The sequence below is a fragment of the Colossoma macropomum genome, unplaced genomic scaffold, assembly GCF_904425465.1.
Source record: "Colossoma macropomum unplaced genomic scaffold, Colossoma_macropomum, whole genome shotgun sequence".
In the NCBI taxonomy this organism is placed as follows: Eukaryota; Metazoa; Chordata; class Actinopteri; order Characiformes; family Serrasalmidae; genus Colossoma; species Colossoma macropomum.
In genome coordinates, this window is record NW_023494804.1 from 29,214,142 (window position 1) to 29,230,784 (window position 16,643).

At 43.4% G+C, this 16,643-nt stretch overlaps 1 protein-coding gene across 1 annotated transcript; it reads left to right on the forward strand.

Moving 5' to 3' along the window:
* Nucleotides 1-9,685: 9,685 nt before the first annotated feature.
* On the forward strand, nucleotides 9,686-13,778 carry si:ch211-244c8.4 (APC membrane recruitment protein 2). Its single transcript, XM_036595638.1, has one exon. The coding sequence runs from the start codon at nucleotides 9,875-9,877 to the stop codon at nucleotides 12,464-12,466; it is 2,592 nt and encodes an 863-aa protein (XP_036451531.1). The 5' UTR covers nucleotides 9,686-9,874; the 3' UTR covers nucleotides 12,467-13,778.
* Nucleotides 13,779-16,643: the final 2,865 nt, after the last annotated feature.

Below are 16,643 nucleotides of genomic sequence, written 5' to 3' on the forward strand. Positions count from 1 at the left end.
CAGGCGTATGTGTAACACACACACAAACACACTATATGGACAAAACTATCAGGACACACCTCTTAATCACTCACTTCAGGTGCTTCATTCAGTCCCGTTGCCACAGGCGTGTAAAATCAAGCACCGTACCAATATTTTTGGAGGTATGTGTCGCTCTAAAGAGCTCACTGAGTTCGAGCGTGGTGCTGTAATAGGATGACATTATTGCAACAAGTCAGTTTGTGAAATTTCTTCCCTTCTAGATTTTCCACAACTGTGAGTGTATTGTTGAAAAGTGGAAGCGTTTAGGAACCACAGCATTATTTATTATCTATTTATTTATACAACCTACACGTCTTTGCTACGAATAAAAACATAAAGTTTATTTCCATTTTCCATACATACCTACATCATCTAAACCGCTTATCCTTCTGGGTCGCGGTGGGGTGCTGGAGCCTATCCCAGCTGTCATTGGGCGGAAGGCAATATTTCCATTTTGTTATTTCTGGTTTTTTTTTGTTTTGTTTTTTTTTGGAGGGGGGTGATTTTTTCAATTTTCTACCCAGTTTAGTCGTATCCAATTCCACCCACTAGTTAGGACTCCACCAATCACACAGTACCAGCCCCCGCTAGGAGGGTGAAGGCAAACACCATCTTTTCGAACTGCTGCTAACGCAACGACATTGGACAGCCGAACGCATTTGGAGGAGAACGCTAACCGCCAGCTAACAGATGCCTGTGCTAGCTAGCATCTCACTAAGTAATGTGGGGACAGGGAGGGCAACGCCCACCCAGAGAGAGAGGCCACGGATGGCGGTAGCATCACCGGGGATTAGACTTGCGATCTCCTAAAGAAAAGGAGGAATGCTTGGACCGTTGCACCATTCAGGAGACCCCATCCATTTAGTTTTTAATTATAAGAAACTGACCGCGTCATATCGGGTAAAAAATCGGTATTGTGCCGTCTATAGTGTACGAAATTAATGTGTATTAAAATATAAGAATAGCCTGTTTGACAAAGGAAAGCAGCACAAAGATTGGACTGTAAGCCTTTATGCTAAATGAAATGTTTTAATGAAAACATACATACATCATCTAAACCGCTTATCCTTCTGGGTCGCGGTGGGGTGCTGGAGCCTGTCCCAGCTGTCAGTGGGCGGTAGGCAGGATACACCCTGGACAGGTTTAATGAAAACAGAAAAGCCAAATTGTTGTCACATGGTTTACTAAGGTGTGAGATGCTTTGGTCAGTTTATATAGACCGTAACATCTAAACTGGTGTAGGTTTGATGCATAATCCATATTTTATCAATGCAGAATAATATCATGTAAAAATAGAGCGTGCTGCCGGTGTGACAGCATCATGAGGTCTCCTTTGCTCTTTGCTTGCTCCTGGTTATGGCAGTTACATAGACTGTACTGGTTCTAAAATTATTTAATCCTAAAATATTTTAATAGCAGATGAACATATTTGTCTCTTTACTGCCTCGGCTCTGCCACGGGCCCTAGGGGGTCCTTCAGTTATGTCACAGGAACAAAGATTTCATTCACACGAAGCCTCAAAGACAGAGAGGTCTTGTGCTGAGATTGAATAGAAGCAAATGTCTCCTTCAGCCTCCAACTCACACACATTTCTAATAAAAACACATGAAGCGCTGATTAGTAGTTTATTTAAAGTCACTCTCACCTTTTGATGTTTCTGAGTTGTTAAATGTTTCACTGGTCAGTAAGATTTGGTCCAACGTAATGTTCCTCTAAAATGGTGTAGTGTGCTTGAGTGTCCTGCGTAGCTTGATAAAGAGATTAGGACGGAACCCTGCTGGAGTACCTTTGTTCATCCTGTACCTTTAGTTAAGCGAACTGACACTGTCAGGGCAAAACTTTGTATGTCAATTTTGTGTTTTTTTAACATAATTTGTAAACACCATATGTAAACAATGCCATTTATAGAGTTTCATAATGAATGGACCCTCAGAAATGAAAAAAGTTATTTGTTAATCAACCTACATTTTAGGTTAAGAATGTTGTTTTATTCTTCTGTAAATTTTTTGCACCATTTTGGAAAATAGTTGTTTTCTGTCAGTGATGAAATATTAACTAGAATCCGGTTTCTAGTTGGGGAGAGTGGGGCCCAACATGAAAAGGTGTTTGAGCAAGACTAATACATTTTTTATACAAGCAACCTACATATATTTTCTACAAATAAAAAAAACAAAACTTTGTTTTTATCCATTTATAAACAATTTATTGCGAATGTTACTACTAACCCCATAGGTGGTAGCATAGTTGTAACACTGCTCCAAAATGGTGCTATATTGCGTTGGGACAGTAGGTAAAAAGCAAATAAAAACAGAAAGCAGTGATTTATTAATCTACTTAGCCTTGTATTTTTACAAAAACAGTACAAAGACAAGATATGTAATGGTTTACCCTATTAACGTTGTTGTTTCTTTGTAATTTTTTGTATATTCTGAAATTGATGCTGCAACACGTTCCAAAAAAGTTGGGACAGCGACAATTTAAGACTAGGAGCATTGTGAAATGTCCAAAAATATCATAAAATTATGCTTGGGTATAAACAGAGCATCCAGAAAAGGCCTAGTCCTTTTCATGAGCCAGGATGGGTCGAGGCTTGCCATCTGCGCAAAATGTATCAGCACAAAACTGAGCAGTTTAAAAATAATGTTCCTAGTCCAGGAACTGCAAGGACTTTTTACCCTCTACAGTGCATAATAGCATCAAAAGATTCAGGGAATCCAGAGAAATATCACACATAAAGAAAAAGCCAAAAACCAGAAATGAACACCAGTGACCTTTTATCCCTGAGATGGCGCAGCATCTAAAACTGGAATGTTTCTGTGAAGGATATCATCACATGGGCTCAGGAATACCTTGACATACCATTGCGAAACCTGTTGTTCATTACTGCATCCACAAGTGCAAGTTAAGACTGCACTGTGTACAGGGGAAGCAATATATCAACAACATAGAGAAATGCTGCCAACTTCTCTGGGCCGAAGCTCATCTGAAATAGGGCTGATGCACAGCGGAAACGTGAATTGCGGCCTGACTTTTAATGTAAATTAAAGATATCATGTTCTCCCAGCCAAAGAAGACAAGGACCATCCAGATTGTTAAGGGCGTTAAGTCCAAAAGTCAGTGTGTTGCTTTGTATCCAGCTGTAGAAGGGGGTAACTTGTACATCTGTGAAAGCACCATTAACACTGAACACATTTTGGGGCAACATACATTGCATTATAGACAGGGGCGTCTCTACATTAGGGGCCAGATTTCGCTGTGGAGCAGTACATATGATCAAATAATTCAGTATAACAACTAATATATATTTTTTTCTTCGTAACTAACATTGTTATGCGTTTATTACATATGACAGTGGTAGGGCTGTCCAATACATCCCATATATCTTCCTGTGCCTGTTGTGTAAAAGCCAGTAGGCTCCCTATTTCTCCTATCAGTCTTCGTTTGGTGAGCGTGGGGCTCATTAGTGCTCGTCTAACCAAGTGAGCCGTTAAAAACACTCTACATGTTCAACACGCTTTCAATAACCAGCTGTGGGCCCGATCACGCTGGCCCCATACTGAGAGTAGCCAATAAAAAATAATACGTTTACATACGTCCAGACGTTCAGTAATGTTGTTTATGGTGTGGATGTTGCTACACAGCTAATCCCTGTTCCTCATCAGTTGTGGTAGCCACTTATAATAGCAAGGCAATATAATGAGTCAAAGCCAAAATCACTCTTCTGCTTTCCTTGCCTGCACTTGCTCTGCTATCGCTTGAATTCATCCATGGATTTGTGGACTTTGAGAGAAGTTTTTGACAAGTTTGCCCAGATAAAAGATTGTTGTGCATCTTGTCTTTTCGAGCAGTGAACATCACCGGTGAGTCATTCTACTTTATTATAAGCTGTGTTATTCCTAAAGCCCGGAAAGCGTGTTTCCCTACTGTGAAATGTTGTTTTGGATGTGTATTTGCAGACCAAAATGATCATTTACTGCTAGATAACTTTGGATTTCTAATGCGATGCTGTATAACCAGGTTCTGTGAGATCTGATGTCGTTATCACATCACTCATATTCTCCCACTTCCACCTACTCCGGCTCTTACGTTAATTTGTAGATGTGTGTTGTCATTGATGGAGTGTGTTTGTGTTTGGATCAGTTTGTTTGTAGTTTCATTGACGAGTCGCTGCTGCCTCTACAGTTTATTGTGCCCCACCAGACCTTCTGTTCTAGAGACGCCACTGGATAAAGATGCTGTGTTTTTCCAGGACATGAATGCTTATTTCAACGAAACAACACCAAGTTACATTTTACACGTGTTACAACAGCATCGCTGCATAATCAGAATGTATTGGTGCTAGACTGGCCTGTCTGGAGTCCAGACACGTCCCTCTTTAAAAACGTGTCTCTTTTTAAGCTCAAAGTATGACAAAAAGGCCTCGTACTGCTGCACAGCTGAAGACTTGAATAAAAACTGGATCAGTTTGTTTTTTATTCCCTAAAACTTTATTTTATTAAGTGCTGCTTATAGGAAAGGTGATGTAACACAGGTGATGTGGTGAACATGCTCCTTTCTAAACTTTTTGGAAATGTGTTTCAGCCATCAAATTTGGAATAAGCATATATTTGCAAAATACAGTGATGTTCATATATAAAACGTCAAATATTTTCATATTTCTTATTTTAAGACAGGCTAAACAGGATTTACTAATCACTGTGCTCTGTTTTTATTATTTCACATACTGTCCCAACTTTTGGGAATTGGGGTTGTAATAAAGGTGTGTAATCTGTGACTTAAAACACACAACTCAGTAATAAAAAACATGATTGAAACATTTACTTGCATGATACAAAACCGTCAGGGTAAATCATGAGAAACATCTGATTACTATTAAACCTTGCAGATGAAATTGCTGTGGCAATACAAGAACACGACTAAAAGCATGTTCTACCCTGTTTAACTACATAGAATATCCATATATTACATTTTACCCTGCATTAGTTTGTGTCTATCTCTCCTCTATAATACAGCGCCCTGCTTTCTGGAGAGATTTCTGTCCAGTTCAGTGACTGTTAGAAAGCTACAATTGACCCCATGTGTACAGACCAAATGCATTTATACCAAATTAAAGCATGCAGCTAATCTCTGCTGAGTTTTACTGTAATCTGTGGCTTTGTGGGCTCTGACTTTAATGGCCCTGAGTGAAAGCTTGAGGAGTATCTAAACATTATGGGCACCATGAAAGAGAATGAGAAAGAAAATGAAAGAGGGCAAGATAATGGGTGTTTGTATTGATTTGTTTATTTGTATCTGTGCGTTTCTTAATGGAAAAGTCGAATGTCACCAATGAACATGGTGTGCAGGCCATGTACTGAAAATTACAGCTCACGCTGGAGCTTCTCAGAGCCCCTCATTCACTTGTGACTGGCTGATTTGCACTGTGATTTTTGAATGCACTGGACATGAGTTTTGACTTCCCTCTCTTCACTCACACAAGAGTGGATAAGAGCTCTGAAGTAGACAGAGAGTTGAGAGAGAGATAGTAATTGTGGTGTCAAAATCAAATTTTCTAAATACAACCCCAATTCCAGAAAAGTTGGGACACTGTGTAACAAAATGTAAATAAAAACAGAATGCAATGATTTGCGAATCTCATAGACCCGTATTTTATTCACAATAGAACATAGAACACATATCAGATGTTGAAAGTGAGGCATTTTACCACTTCATGAAAAATATAAACTAATTTAGATCTTGATTTCAGCAACACATCTCAGAAAAGTTGGACAGGGCAACAAAAGGCTGGAAAAGTAAGTGATACTAATAAAAAACAGCTGGAGGAGCGATTAGCAACTAACTCACATGACTGAGTATAAAAAGAGCATTTTAGAGAGGCGGAGTCTCTCAGAAGCAGGGATGGGCTGAGGTTCACCAATCTGAGAAAAACTGCGTCTAAAAATTGTGGAACAATTTCAGAAAAATGTTCCTCAACATAAAATTCTGAAGACTTTGAATATCTCACCATCTACAGTACATAATATCATCAAAAGATTCTGAGAATCTGGAGAAATCCCTGTACGCAAGGGACAAGGCCGACGGTCAATATTGGATGTGTGTGATCTTTGGGCCCTCAGGTGGCAGTGCAATAAAAACAGGCCTGAGTCTGTGCTGGAGATCACTGCATGGGCTCAGGAACACTTCCAGAAATCACTGTCTGTGAACCGTACAATCCACAAACACAAGTTAAACCTGTATCATGCAAAGAAGAAGCCATATGTCAACACGATCCAGAAACACTGCTGTCTTCTCTGGGCCAAAGCTCATTTAAAATGGACTGAGGCAAAATGGAAAACTGTTCTGTGGTCAGATGAATCAAAATTTGAAATTATTTTTGGACGCCGTGTCCTGCGGATTTAAGAGGAGAGGGACCATCCAGTTTGTTATCAGCACACAGTTCAAAAGCCTGCATCTCTGATGGTCTGGGGCTGCATTAGTGCCTATGGTGTGGACAGCTTACACATCTGGAAAGGCACTATCAATGCTGAACAGTATATAGTAGGGGTGGGAATCTTTAAGCACCTCATGATTCGATTCGATTCCGATTCAGAGGCTGCGATGCGATTATAAAACGATTATCGATGCATCTTTTTTTTACAGGATTTCCATCTTCCTACTGTCTGAGGACTTGGTAGTTTTAAAGCAAACTATTTATATATAATACTTTAATATAATATATATAAATACTTTGCTTTAAATATCTAAAATATCTTTTATTAATAAATCAAATGGAAGTGATGTGGCAAGTGAACTAGAAGGCTCTCAGTCAGAGACGCTGCTGCCACTCATCTGCGATAAAATCCGCTGTTACCCTGAAATAAGATCCAGTGGTGATGGGTGTCCACACAGCGCGTTACAGCCGTACGGGGGGGAGTGTGCAGCATAGCGCCAAAGCCCCGGTTCTCAGCGACTGAGAACAGACAGCAGACAGCAGGTCACATAGCCCCGAGGTCTGGCCTCGCCAGGAGCGAACGAGAAAACAGAGATTAAGACGAACATTTGGAGACTTATTCGCATTTATAAGCAGCGCGGTTGGTTAAATCTGCTGAGAGACTGTCTTTCTCTAAAAAGTTGCAAAAATTAAGTCGCTTCTCTTTCGTTTTTTTCCCGTTCCACCTTAAATGGTGCAGCAGTTACATTCGGCGCCTAAGGCAGAATTTAAGGTGAAACGGGAAAATTAGAAACGAGAAAGCTGGCGAATGAGAAGCGACTTCAGCCTCGTAAAACAGCCGGACGCTGAGACATTTTACAAGAAACTCTTTTAGTTTTGAAGAAAAGTTTTCTGGCGGAGATGGGAGGAAAGCGGCTGTAGCTAAAGCAGAGCGAAGTCAAATCTGCGCTCTCGTTTATATTTTTAGCCCATACTATGACATTAACACACACTGAGACATACTGAGACATTAAATGTTGAGGCTGCCAAGCTGGTTTGATTTTTGTTGAAAGGCAAAATGGCTCTTCTTATCATTTGGGTTGTGACTCCTGACCTAACCTGGCTTTAATGCAGACGGTGCCGGTCGGATTTCTCACTCATCCCGTTGTGGTTTTGTTGTGTGCCATCACAGACTGCCCGGGTCCACTTACCCACTTCCAGTTCAGCCTTTTGCGTTTACGTTATAAATTAAATATTTAGAAAATCGATTTTTGACATTCAATGAATCGATTCAGAATCGTTCATGTCCGCATCGCGATGCATCTAAGAATCGAGTTTTTCCCGCACCCCTAATATATAGGAGGTTTTAGAACAACATATGATCCCATCCAGACAGCGTCTCTTTCAGGGAAGGCCTTGCATTTTTCAGCAAGACGATGCTAAACCACACACTGCATCCATCACAGCAGCATGGCTTCACAGAAGAAGAGTCTGGGTGCTGAACTGACCTGCCTGCAGTCCAGACCCTTTACCAACAGAAAACATGCATAATGAAATGAAAAATCCGGCAAAGAAGACTCAGAACTGTTGAGCAGCTACAATCCTACATCAGACAAGAATGGGACAACATTCCTCTCCCAAAACTCCAGCAGTTGGTCTCCTCACTTCCCAGACGTTTACAGACTGTTAAAGAAGAGGGGATGATACACAGTGGTGGACACGGCCCTGTCCCAACTTTTTTGAGATGCATTGCTGCCATTAAGTTCTAAATGAGTTAATATTTTTAATGAAATGCTAAAATTTCTCACTTTAACATCTGATATGTGTTCTATGTTCTATTGTGAATAAAATACGAGATTTGCAAATCATTGCATCCTGTTTTAATCTACATTTTACACAGCGTCCTTACTTTTTTAAAATTAGGGTTGTAAGATTTTGTGCAAGGCAATGAGACTTGTACTTAAAGATTGTGAGACCAGTATAATGGATCATGAAAACTGATTGAACTGAACTGAACTGAGTGCTGTGAGAATGAAAGTTTCTCCCAGATACCAGCAAACTCTGAAACAGAGCCTGAATCCAGCGGATCTGGGCCATATCTGTCCCACAATCAGATGTTATGTCTCCGCGTTGCCGTCGTATGTATCTCTCCTGAACAAACTTCGTCATTTAACGCTTGTATATGCGTGTCTTCTATGTGGGGGGTCTCTCTCTCTCTGGCGAGTAGCCCCCTGTTTAGTAAGCCACAATGAAAGCACCACTTGAGGCATGAATGCACTCATTGTTTTGTGGTAATGAGCTAGAAATGAAGAGGAGAGAATACTGCTTTAAAGGAGGGAAAACTGAGCAGATAAAAAGTGAGATGTGTGGACATAAAGGGATAGAGGTTATCAGTAGGACTAGGGACATGCTTTTTATTTGCGGACAGAAAGAGCGGCAGAGAAAGCAAGAGAGTGAGGGATAGCCAGTGTGGGGAAAATTAAGCAGAGAGATAATGAGATGTAGTGGGGAAAGTGCTCCTCTCAAATCCACAGGGACTCTCAGAAACAATGTTTGATGCCACTATGGAGGAAAGGGAGGGGCAGAAAATATTATGTACAACAGATTTCCTAATAGATTGTGTGTTAGAAAGACAGCAAGTGAGAGTCTGCATTTGAAAACATTAGGTAGGAAGGTGGGGAGGAGGGTTATATTAAGGAAAAATTGTGCTTAAGCACAGATACTGCACTAAGCTATCGATGCATAATGCAAACATCAGTATACTGGGTAACATTTGTCAGTTCGCCCTTTTAGAGCAGCCTGCATCTCCTTATTTAAAAAAAAATGGCATAACTTTGGTACATAAGGTTTATGAAGAGGGGAAAAATCATTTAAATGGATTAAACATTTTTAAATGTGTTAGGGCTTGATTTTCACAAGCCTTGTGAGCATGACCTCCTTCTTTGCATGATTGCTGAAATATCAATGCCAGCAATATAGAATGAGGGAATATGCACTGTATAAGCAGATCAGATAGATGGGTGAGATGGAAGAGGACGAGAAGGTGGAGAACAGAGAGAGAGAGAGAGAGAGAGAGAGAGAGAGAGAGAATGGTGTCTGGAGTACGATGATGACAGCCCTTGGCTCCGCTCCATTGCTGACGAAAGCTGCTTAGACCCTCAGTTGCCATGGAAACCAACCGGAGCAGCCAGAGAGAAAGAGAGAGCAGGAGGGCGGAGGCAAAGGAGGGAGGAACAGAGGGAGAGAGAGAGAGAGAGAGCTGTGATAGAAGGAAAAAGCAAGAACAGAAACAGATTCGCACTGGATGCCATTCTGCATATGTGCAGGCAAAGATAAAGATATTTTTATTTATTTATTCTCAAATGTATTCTGTGTAATTTATCTGTGTTAGTGAGAGGCTGAGAGAGAACAATAGACTGAGATACGCTGCAGTGGACCATCGACATGGATACCCAGTCAGAGAGCTGCGAGCCCCCACCATGCGATCCTCAACCTCCAGGTAAAATAAGAAAGGCCTTCAAGCTGTTCAGCAAGCGCAAGCCAGGCAGCAGCGTAGCCAGCATCTTCTCTATGCGTGGCAAAGGCGAGGGAGGACCCAAATCACCCCCTTCGAGGAGCAAAACCCTGGATGGATTAACGGAAACGGTGGCTCCAGAAGCAGAGGCAGAATCAGTGGACCTGGACCAGGAGGACAGTCAAAAGGAGGATGCTCCAAAGGAGGATACTACAAGCAGGGAGGGTAACCTGGGATCAACCCCAACTAGACAGTCCATCTCCTCCATCACTTCCGCCAAATCACTGAGCTTCCTCAATATGCTTCGTCGAACTCGGAGAGGAGGAGGGGGAGAGCGGCTGGCACAAACCGAGTCGCAGAGACCTGGGCGGCAGAGGAAAGGTTTGAAGGGTCTGTTTGGGAGCGTACGCTGGCACGGGAGAGATAAGGAGGGAGGTGATGAGGTTGAACCTGGTCCTCCACTACTGGCCTCCCGTTCCAACAGCGTGGAGATAATTAAGGAGAATCTGACTCTAACCCCAAGGCCCGCACCTCGATCTCCAGATGAGTCTGAGATTGAGCAGCAACCCTCTCATTCTCAGGATGAACCTACTTCATCTGAGGACACTACAAAGGTGAGCGAATCGGCTAAACCACCAACTAATGATAGGTTGAGCACGCTGCTTGGAGATATTTCATCTATCCTGAGCTTTGACTCATTGACAGGTGGCGGAGATATTGTTGCGGATGTAGAAGCGGAATGGGTCAAAGTCAGCAGTCGGGTTGAGGGAACAGATGAAATCTCAAAAAAGGACAAAACTTTGTCAGCTGCTGTTTCAACCAAATTTAAACCTACCCTCTCTCCTACATCTACCCTTAGCTCCACTTCCTCCACCAAACCCTCTCCTACATCTGCAACAAAAACTATTTCTTCTCTGACTGCATCTCCCAAACCCACGTCTAGCCCTACAACAAAACCCACACTTTCCTCTGCATCTACACCAAGTCCTACCATTTCAGTTATACCTACTCCATCCCCTACATCTGCAGCCATCCTTAGTTCTACAGCAAAACTGCACCCATCCTCTCCTCCTACCCCAGCACCATCCCCTATCCCATCAACCAAACCTACACCCATCTCTTTGCCCATTACAAAACCTGCACAATCCCCTCCAACTACTCCAACCTCAGCTATTTCAACCCAACCTGCTCTCATCCCTACATCTACCATCACCACTGAACCTGCAACCAAACCTACCCCTAGCCCTTCTCCTTCTGCTGTTCCTGAAACTTCCATCTCCCCCACAGTTAAATCTCCTCCAGAACTTGCTGCTCCTATTGCTGTTAGAACTGAGCCCACAACCAAACCAACCCCACCTCCTGCTCCTACATCCACAACAAAACCCAGCCACTCTGCAGCTCAGGAGTCTAAGCACAGTAGTGCTTCAGCACCCAAATATCCTCCATTCTCCACATCAACCAAACCCACTCCTACTGCTCCAGCGACCAGACCTAAAATTGTAACAACATTTGGATTATCGACCAGCCGAAACACTGCACCTATCATCAAACCTGAGACAAAGCAGCCTGCTCCTCAAACAAAATCAAGTCCTCCCTTATCCCAAACTGACAAAAGTGGGTCAGTGTCAGCTACAATAAAAACCCCAACTTCAGAATCTGGACCTCCTCATGCTGCTAAACCTCCTCCTGCAGCAAGCCCTCCGCCCTATGTCCCTCCTGGGACAAAACCCCAACCTACAATATCTAAACCCACAGCAGAAACTGCTACACCACAGTCAATCCCTGCAACTTCATCTGCTACCTCTGCGAAGCCTACATACAAACAAGATGATGCTTCTCTACTCTCTGGATCTCCTCCACTCCCAATCCTAACCTCTTCTCCAAGGCCTGGTCCAACTATTGCACCTTCATCCTCTACTGCCCCGATAGGAGAGAAAGAGCAGGAGGATGTGGTGAGGCGAAGAGGGGTGGAGGAAACAGGAGTACACACTCGGCCTCAGAAGGTGGAGCCCCAACCTGTTGCCCAGGACCAATTGCCCATTGTCGCTCACAAACCAGAGAAGAAAAGCTCAGCTGTGAAGCCCACAGCTCTCAGTAAGATCCCTGTAAGTGGTGGTGGCAGGCCAAAACAGCACCACAGGGATGGCCAGTCCAATGGCGATGAGGGACACTGGAACCTCCCTACCCCAGTGCATGAAGAGGAAAGTCCAATTTCTCTCTCACGAGAGAGCAGCAGCAAGGATCCCCTGAGTGACTTCTCCATCGGCTCAGGGGCTGTTACCCCTACCCTGTCCCACAGCCATGAGGATATCCTGGACTCAGCGGCCCGTCAGACAATGGGGGCAACTAGTTTACCCAGGGAGTCCAAGATCCCCATCAAACATGGTTCCACTGCAACCTACCACTCTTTGGTGGGGAAAACAGACACAGCACGCTCCAAGATCCCTGTCTCTAAAGTGCCCGTTCGCCGGACCAGCAATAAGCCTGCACCCACTGCCACGGCAACTGCCACACGGAAATAATGGACAGATTCAAAACACAAAACATTCCACTTGCAACTACTCAGAATCTTTTTTTCTGATGTTTGGACAGGTATCTTGATCTCAGTCTTTTGCAGCCGATCTCCTCATAGGAATAACGCAGGATTGTTACTGTTCTTCTTTGGACCGAAACGCATATGTGTCGACCACACTATATATACTGGGTGTTTCTATTCATATTGTGTCACTGTTAAAGACACTGATGCTGTGGATTCAACCCCTGTGCACCACCAGGGAGAGAGAGAGATCACATAAAAGCCCAGTTGGAATTATCTCCATGGTAATTTATGATGTGAAAACCAAGGCAGATGCTGAAGCACAACACCCCTCACCTGGGAACTGAAGCCATGTAGACCCTCCCCGTGGAGCCGAGCAGTGCATCTCTTCAATTATCTATGGCTGTCGATTATCACTAAGACCAAGAAACAACAGCTTGGTAAACGAAGACGCTCTGCGTTCACTGGAGCTCTCCTTAAGCAATCTAAAATGGAGTCTAAGCTGTCCAGGTCATGTGGTTTTTATTCAGGTCTGAACCATCAACGGGGTTTTAATGTCACCACTTATGGGTGCTTTTTTCCTGCCGCATTGAAGCCAATGTTTTCTAATGGCGAATGGAGAATTTTTGTAGCCTTTGTTACTTCCATTTTTGTAGACCTTTTTCGTGTCTGATGTCCTCGGTCCTTTGTTTTCAGCAAATGTCGTGGATCCATGTTTGTCTCTGTTGCAGCTCCCCTGCTTTTGTGATAAAAAAGAGGCAGAATCTCTCTCTCTACGTACATTAACACCAAGACAGGATCTCTCACATTATCTCTGAATGTATGTAGCAGAACGCATGCCCTACTTTTGAGTCGGAGGAGCCGTTGTGCTCCTCGTCCTTCCACACCTCTCTTCTGTTTCCCTTTGGCTTTTTTTTACACTGTGTTGAATCACACAGTGCCTGTCAGCTATAACAACCATTTGAGTACTCGTCAGTGAAAAAGACTTTGGCTAATGGATCTAACTCTTGGGACACACTGGATTGCTTGTCAGTATGACTGGAGTGCAATTTGGATAAGACTGCTTAATGAAGTAAAGCCTTGGGACAATGCTAGAGCTGTCTCATGGACAATCAGAATAGGTAAGGCTGTATGGTTTATGAGGGTTTTGGTCGAGCTCGAGATGGATAGATCCTTTTGTCAACGTCAAATGCTTCTTCACATGCCTAGTAGAGGACTATTTTTGTGTGTGTGTATATCTTAATGTTGCTCTGTTTCCTATTTAATCAATAAAACATGACTATACTTAGAACGTGGTACATTTTGCACAGCTTGCTGTCGATTTGAGAAGCGAATGGTAAAAGTACAACATGAAAAAGTTGTTTACACACATATGTATGAAACCATACATGACTCGTTCACAGATTCAGAATGAGAGAGGAGGAGGGGCTCCTTCATCTAAGTACCAGGTTGTGTAACTTGATTTTTTTTGGAAATGACTCGATTTGGATGATGTCACTCTAGAGCATGAACTGAGTGAGGAGAGTGTGTATGTTAGAGAGTGACTGGAGGATAGTGAGGCAGCTAATGGCACAATGTCTTTCCATATATACACATTCCGCTCTGCAGAGGCTTTATGTAACCACAGATAGAGGACGGAGTTAGAGAGCCGAGTTCTGCAGCTTTTAAATATGTGCCTTAGTGATTTAAACACTGACACACACAAGTTCTGAAGGTTCATTTTAACATTGTAATATACACAGATCAGGCGTAACATTCTGACCACCTCCTTGTTTCTACACTCATTGTCCATTTTATCAGCTCCACTTACTATATAGGTGCACTTTGTAGATCTACAGTTACAGACTGTAGTCCATCTGTTTCTCTGATACTTTGTTAACCCCTTTTACCCTGTTCTTCAGTGGTCAGGACCCCCATGGACCCTCACAGAGCAGGTACTATTTGGGTGGTGGATCATTCTCAGCACTGCAGTAACACTGACGTGGTGGTGGTGTGTTAGTGTGTGTTGCGCTGGTCTGAGTGGATCAGACACAGCAGTGCTGCTGGAGTTTTTAAACACTGTGTCCACTCACTGTCCACTCTATTAGACACTCCTACCTCATCAGTCCACCTTGTAGATGTAAAGTCAGAGACGATAGCTCATCTGCTGCTGCACAGTTTGTGTTGGTCATCCTCTAGTCCTTCATCAGTGGTCACAGGACGCTGCCCACAGGACGCTGTTGGCTGGATATTTTTGGTTGGAGGACTATTTTCAGTCCAGCAGCGACACTGAGGTGTTTAAAAACTCCAGCGGCACTGCTGTGTCTGATCCACTCAGACCAGCGCAACACACACTAACACACCACCATCAGGTCAGTGTTACTGCAGTGCTGAGAATGACCCACCACCCAAATAGTACCTGCTCTGTGAGGGTCCATGGGGGTCCTGACCACTGAAGAACAGGGTAAAAGGGGGCTAACAAAGTATCAGAGAAACAGATGGACTACAGTCTGTAACTGTAGAACTACAAAGTGCACCTATATGGTAAGTGGAGCTGACAAAATGGACAATGAGCGTAGAAATAAGGAGGTGGTCATAATGTTATGCCTGATCAGTGTATATTTTAACGGTGGTCATGTCCACTCTGTCCACTCTGGGCTATGAAAAGTCATCAGCAGAATTTTGCCATTGTGGTGAACATCCCACTGACCTCAGCAGCATACTGCATCAATTTCATTGGTGCCTGGGTAAAGGCTTGTGGGCTAAAATGCTATAGGAGCACTACAGCCATGCAGTAACACAAAGCCTTATCTAAGCATGTCTCTAATGAATCACTATCCTGACTCTTATGTCGGGTCTGTAGGAGCTCTGTTTGCACTGAGGACACTGCGTGAATGTCAACAGTGCTTGTGCAGAGAGAGGCTGCAGGCTAAAATGCTATAGGAACACTACAGCCGTGCAGTAGCACAGTGCGGTATCTAAGCATGTTCCAATGGATCTTTATTCTGACTCTGATAATGTTTCTGAGGAAGCCTTGTGTGCAGTTAATGCTGCCTTTAGTCTGTTAGAGGCGGCCAGGACCGTGCCAGAACTGATAAAAGTGAATTCAGAGAGAAAAGGAATGATACATGGCAGGAGAGAAGCGGAGAGAGAATGGAGGGAAAGGGAGGGGGGGAAGACGAGTCCCTTCATTCCAATGGACCACTGTTTTTAGACAGCCATGATGTAACTGGATACAATCCAGGTTGCTTTCAGGGCTTGTACAAAAACATGTCCTATTCCATTTAGTGTGTTGTTGGGTCACTGAGGGAAAACCGATGGTTGAGGCTGTATAAAAATATGATAAACACAGCTGCATGGCATAAATAAGGCCAATGCAAGATAAGGACATTATGGAGGACGACATAGCAAGAGAAGGAAGAGCAGAGACAGACAGCTGAGACCACACGGGGCATAAAACCATCTCTGTTTTATCGAGGACAGTCGGTTAGATTGATTTGGACAGAAGCAGAGGAGCGGGCTGGAGTCTGTTTTGGGTTCCGCTACATTCTAGCTCTATCTAACCTGTCATACTGTAAGATGTGCTCTATATAAAACCGTGGCCAGATAAGAAAGAGAGATGAAGAGATTGAGCCACAGAAGAGCTCTGGAGTCACCGGGAGAGATTTGGGGTCTGATCACAGTCACGGGGCAAGCCAGATGGGGGGGTTTGGTTTTTCTGAGAGCAAAACGAGAAACAAAGAATTGATATTTATAGACGAGACTCTCCAGCGGCACAGCACAAACAAAGCTCTGTTCATTGAGCAAAGCCCAGGGCTCTGGAACTGGGCAGAGAACGGCGTGTTTAGTTGGAAAACCACGCGGCGCTCGCTTCTTGGCGGCCTGAATCGCCCCAGTGAGAGCGAGCCACTGTTAATGCAAACCTGCTCTGTTTACGGATGAGCCAGCGCCTGGGGTCTCCTGTGGGAGATAAAAGACCATTTTGAACAGGTCCAGGACCTGTTTTACCTCTTTAAAGCTCATAGGGGAAAATGTAAAAGGGATCTAGAATCAGTCATTAGCTTTGCCGATGTTTCCTCTTTAAAGGGCTTGGAGTTTGGACTAGTATATTATGTACAGCAGTTATAGCATCGTGAAATTGCATTCAGTACTCTGGAACTCTGGAAAAGAACATCTGCTAAATA